We start from the raw sequence: 5,443 nt of genomic DNA on the forward strand, positions 1-5,443 counted from the left end.
CAGATTAAAACTAGGATTGGATTCCGTAATCTAATCTGATTTCAGATTCCTTCTTTCCCTTTTGAACAACCCATTTTCAAGATTTGACCCAATCCGATAACCAACCACGGCCGCATTTTAGCTATCCAATCACTTCTGTAGTTTTCAGATCCCTCTTGTAAGTTAAATAGATAATCATGGTGTTCTTACAATAGTCTGTACACACTGCTTTTCTTGCTCCATCAGTCTCTTTATTTTCCAGTGACAGTGTTAGGGAAATACAGAGCAGAAATACTGGCATCATGGCTGGGCTCTATTCAATCCAGCCAAATTGTAGATACCAAAAACATTGTCGAGGATTGTTAAGTCCAACCTTGTAATTGAATGACAACAGAAAATGTAACATGAGTAAATTAGTAGTGTCTCAAACCAAGAAACCAATCAACAGGTTTGTTTTACCCATTTTCCACCAAAGCAGGTTGAGGGCTGGTTGGTGCCTAATCTCAAACCAGTTCTTTGCGTTTTGAACTGGCTTTCAGCCGGTAACACCAACAATTTGCTGGTTTAGAACCAAGAACCACTTACGTCAGGGTCTGTGGGCGCTTTGTTGCCAGTCAGCTATGTACTTATCAGCTATTTAACAAGCTACTCATTTCTCACATCAATGATACCAACGTAACAGATTTTCTGAAAGTATAATTGAGCTAGCAGGCTAACTAGTTAGCTGTTGGTCAGTTAATGTTACTCCATGTAATTACATGGCTTTCTAGCTCAAGGAAAAGCAAACCGGTTATTAGGAGGTTGTCAAGTCCAAAAAGGCACAAGCACCAGCCCGGAACTAGCACTAGGTTAGCGTTGGTGGAAAGGGGGTGTCAGTGATGCTGCAATGTTTTTTGGTTTGGTGACCTTCACATTATTACATTATTAGAACTGAAATAAAGGCAGAGCCATGTTTGTTTGAACACTGTGTTGGGATCAGTTAGCCCATGTTATGGCGGTTTCCGTAACCTCTGCGATGAGTGTCTTTCCAGTCATCCCAGTTTCTGGCTTTCAGTAGAGACTCCTCATCATCGTTGTCAGCCTTTTTCTCCTTTTCTTCTTCTTCCCTCTCATTTGCATCAGTGTCCTCCTCCACAGCAACCCTTCTGGGGATCCCCTGGTCAGGCAGGACTCCTTGTTTCCTGTGCTGTTCATACCAGTCATCTACTGTCATGGTGGGAAGGCTGGGGTAACCAGACCCAAACACCCGAGCCTGTAGTTGAAGCAAGTACATTCTATCAAACACTGTTGCACAGCATGCTAATGAAACTACAACATGTACTACTGCTTTACCTTTACACGTAATAGGAATTTGCTATTTTATTTGTTGATTTCATTAAACTATGATGGAATACCTCTGTCAACAACCATTTCTGTGTAGGTGTGTATGTGTGTGAGTACGAAAAAGGGAAAAGCAAGGTGAGCTACTTAGTTTATTATTAAGGTGGACAATTATTAGAATAGATATATAGAATTCAAATGGTGAGATAAGAGATAACCTAGTAGAAATAAGATTATGTAGGCCCCCTTTGTTTCATCAAAACAAAACAAAACACAAATCAGCTATAAAGCCAGGACAGTGAAATGTGCACAGGACCACAGTGTATTGTTCCATCATAAAGAAAAAAGTACAGTGAAATACATAATATTGTACATTAATAAATTAGAATTGTCCAAATGGCAATCTAAAAAAGCCTGCTGGGAGGCAGGCCGGACTCTACTCTGGGAAAGGTCCATGTCCCGCACAACTTTTAAACTGACAATGGAAATGCAATTCAGTGTGCCATGGTTTGACTCAGCATGGCCAAAACTGCTAAAACCCTACATGAGAGAAAGTGAAATATGTTGCCTGACAATAAATGAACAGTTGTCACTTCGTGATACTTTCTCATCTCTTAATTTTAATACTTACTATACAATTTTGTTAAGAATAATTAAATAAATAAATAAGGCTACACAATAAACAGAAGGCTTCAAATAGACCCAGTATATTGGTATCAGCTGATACTGCTTCCATCAGCCCCAAAAACCCTAATCGGAGCACCCTTAGTATATGTACTTCTGCAAACACGAGCAGCTGTTCTTGCTAGTTCTGTCAATAAACGACTTCATGCGACTCACCTGTACAGCATCCTTTGTGAGGATGAAGGGTTTCATGGGAGGCCTGGCTGGCCGAGCTGGTTGTTTGGCAGCACCCTGCTTCAGACCATCCATATTCTTGAGTATCTCCACCTCCTGGTCGATGCTCTCTATTTCCTCCAGACACAGAGTGACCCATCTCCGGACATTCAGAAGGTAAAAATCTCTGCTGATTGCATCGTCAGCCTGCCCGTTGTCCACAGCCTTTCGAACATCTGACAGTCTGACTTCCAGCTCCCTCTTCTGGCGGTACCGCTCAATCTTGGCTTGTCTCTGTGTTGCCATGGAAACCAGGTCTGACGAGCAGGGGGCAGACTGGAACAACAAGCACACATCACAGGTCGTGGTATCACACGTTTCATTTTAAACTATGCTGACTTTAATATTCTCATGTAATTAGTCACAGTGCTCCTTTCTTTCTGTGTGTTTCCTCTACATCCATTTACTTGCATAATGGGTCTTTATTTATTACTATAACTATCTCCTGCACTGTCCCACCAGGAACTCCATTACTTTCTGTTCTCTCTCTGTCTCTCTTCTCTCTCTCTCTCTGTCTCTCTCTGTCTCTCTTTCTCACCCCAACTGGTCGAGACAGATGACCACCCACCTAGAGCCGAAGGGTCTGTCCGAGGTTTCTGCCTGTTAAGGCAGTTTTCCTTGCCCTTGTCGCCAAGTCTTGCTCATGGTGGTACTGTTGGGTCTCTGTAAATAATGTTATAAGGAGTTCGGTCTAGACCTGTCTATTTGAAAAGTGTCCTGAGATAACTTCTTTTATGAATTGGGGCCTATACAAATAAAAATTGAATTGAATTGTTCATAGTCAGCTGGTGCTGTAAAATAGTAAAATATATAAAAGACGTTTTTCCTTTTTTCTGTATTATTTGCAGTCCCTGCAACATCCAACATCACAGCCCAGTTTATGATCACAACACTGCTATCTAGCAAGTGACGGTTTAAACACAAAAACAGATTTTGAGAATCGATACAATATCACAAAATAAAATAAAATATATAATAATATAATACAAAAAGACTGTCAACATGTTTTATAGAGTTACTTGTTGTTACGGACACATTAGGAATTGTTAAAATTTGATATTTCTTAAATATAGTCCATAGTTTTGACACTAGTCAGACTTGTTGTGAAAGATCGTGTAGTGTGTGATCTGATCTGATGACTCTGAAAGTCATTTAGTGTAACCAAGGCTTTAATAAAGGAATGTGATTGATTTTGATGAATTTGCTGATGCTGTTGAGCTGACCTTAATTTCACTAAAATCTCTGCTTTTTTATCAGTTGCTTACCCTAACATTGGTAATCATTAGGGATGGAACAGTTCAAGTAAAAAATGGCAAGTGGACAGACAGAGTAGCCTACAGTTAGAAGATCCCCCAGCATCCCTTCAGACAGCTGCATGGGAGTGTTACAGATTTTGTGTTACCTATGATTATGGAAAAGGTGTAGAAAAGTGAGTGTGTGCAAGCACTGTGCAACACATACTTCCAGTGTAAGTTAATTAACTATTTGCGAGAGATTTGAGCATTCGATTACTAGCCCTTTTTAGATAAAAACAACAAAGCAGCATTATTTGTTTGCACTAATTAAAAAACCTATTCTTTTAATTGATTAACTGAACCGAGCCAAAAGCTGTGTTTACAGCACAAATCACATAGAATCTGACCTTCTCAATTCTGATTCAGCCGCTTTCATTTGTGGTCCAAATCAAAAACAGGTCAGAATTTTTGCACCGTCATATTCACATTTAACGTCACTTTAGAGTTGAGCGCAAAGGCTTGCAGTGTGAATGTAGCCTCAGTAAGGTTTGATAGAAATTGTGGAGTGAGGGGCGTGAACTTTGAATAAAAGCAGCTCTCCATCCGCAACTTTTCAAACTCCTCTTGTACTGATGCTGCTGTTACATAAACTACCGTCACTGCTGTTGCTATAACAACACTAACTGCTGCTTTAACTGCTTCATTCTAATGACCACAGTTACACACGCACGTTGTACATTGTGCACAATTAACCTAACGTACTCGTTACTGTTCAGGGTTTGCACAAAAAACACCTAGTGTAATCTTTAGCTAACAAACTACAGCACTTACCTTAGCTGCATAGCGTCCATTTTCTGATTCTTCACTCGGACTTCTGTTTTCATTTGTCGACTTTGGCAGTTCAAACGGGGATATGTTATACTCGTTACATCTCCTCAAGAAGTCCATGAAGTAAGCCCTGGCTGTCTGGACAACCTCTAGTCGTTTGTCTCGGCCGCTCTGCTTCATGGTCAGAGCTCCTAAAAGAGCCGGTAGCAGTAGGTACTTCAGGTCCACCGTGGCTATCTCTTCCAGCTCTTCATTGCGGCTGAACAGGTCGAGCTGAGCCACCATTCTAGACGCTTCTTCCAACATACTCATACCGCGTTTAACTCTGACCTGGACACTGTTAGAGCCGAGCGGTTCATTTGTGCTGTCTACCTCCTCATATATTTTCCACCCACGATCTAGTAAGTCAGATAATTTAAGAGGCTCTGTATCTGAATGTTGTGGCTGTCTAACATCGTCGCTGTTTTCACACTCCGCCATCTTGTCATATTTTCCGGGTTTCGTCTTCTTTGTCTTCAGTTGTTTTGTGTGGCGCAATGATTCAAGGAATATTACTGCCCCTACAGGTCATACCTTAAAATGACACTTTTTTTTCTAATAGATTTTATTATTGTAGGCTATATTAAAGAAGCATTTCACCCGTGGAAACATTAATCTTTATTGAAAGTGGGTTATAGTATGTAGGTCCGAAATCTAAGCGCGATAAGAATGTTGGCTGAATTTTCGGTGGCCGCTGCATGGGTGACCGAGGGAAATATGCGTGGTGGTTTCTGATGGCGTCGACCCGCCGGCTGTTGTGACCAAGCATGCATGATATCGTTCTTGCTCCGCCGAGTGATGCGAAAGATGCACGATGTGCTCTTGCAGGCCAGGTCATGTGGTGAGGCGGCGCAGGAAGCTGACACTGGCAAATCCGTATTGTCGTGCCGGGTCCAGGAAAAATGGAGATGGTCGTCGGGCGGACGATTCGAAGAAGAGTTGAAAGCTGGGCGTTTTCGTACACGCGAGTGTACAAAGCTTAATGCAAATGGGTGAAGTGTCCCTTTAAACGTTTAGTATATGTAGTTTTAAAAACCATAATTAGGGACCGAGCCAGTATGAACTGGAAGGTCCCTATTGTTTTTCGTAAAATTATTATTATTATTATTATTATTATTATTATTATTATTATTATTTTTCAGAAC

The 5,443-nt window shown here is 41.0% G+C and overlaps 1 protein-coding gene across 1 annotated transcript; it reads right to left on the minus strand.

Annotated features, from left to right (window-relative positions):
- Window positions 1-208: 208 nt before the first annotated feature.
- Window positions 209-4,769, minus strand: igbp1 (immunoglobulin (CD79A) binding protein 1). The gene is made up of 3 exons (XM_035669373.1): window positions 4,263-4,769; window positions 2,140-2,472; window positions 209-1,231 (listed from the first exon to the last, which is right to left on the minus strand). The coding sequence occupies exons 1-3, from the start codon at window positions 4,737-4,739 to the stop codon at window positions 959-961; spliced, it is 1,083 nt and encodes a 360-aa protein (XP_035525266.1). The 5' UTR covers window positions 4,740-4,769; the 3' UTR covers window positions 209-958.
- Between the last annotated feature and the right edge of the window lie 674 nt (window positions 4,770-5,443).

This window comes from Morone saxatilis, unplaced genomic scaffold (genome assembly GCF_004916995.1).
Source record: "Morone saxatilis isolate NCDOM2014 unplaced genomic scaffold, NCSU_SB_2.0 Contig22, whole genome shotgun sequence".
Lineage (NCBI taxonomy): Eukaryota > Metazoa > Chordata > Actinopteri > Moronidae > Morone > Morone saxatilis.

Coding starts and splice junctions, on each gene's coding strand:
- igbp1 (XM_035669373.1), bottom strand. CDS start 4,739: ATGGCGGAGTGTGAAAACAGCGACGATGTTAGACAGCCACAACATTCA. Junction 2,473..4,262: donor ATGGACGCTATGCAGCTAAG/GTAAGTGCTGTA, acceptor TTGTTGTTCCAG/TCTGCCCCCTGCTCGTCAGA. Junction 1,232..2,139: donor TCACAAAGGATGCTGTACAG/GTGAGTCGCATG, acceptor CTTCAACTACAG/GCTCGGGTGTTTGGGTCTGG.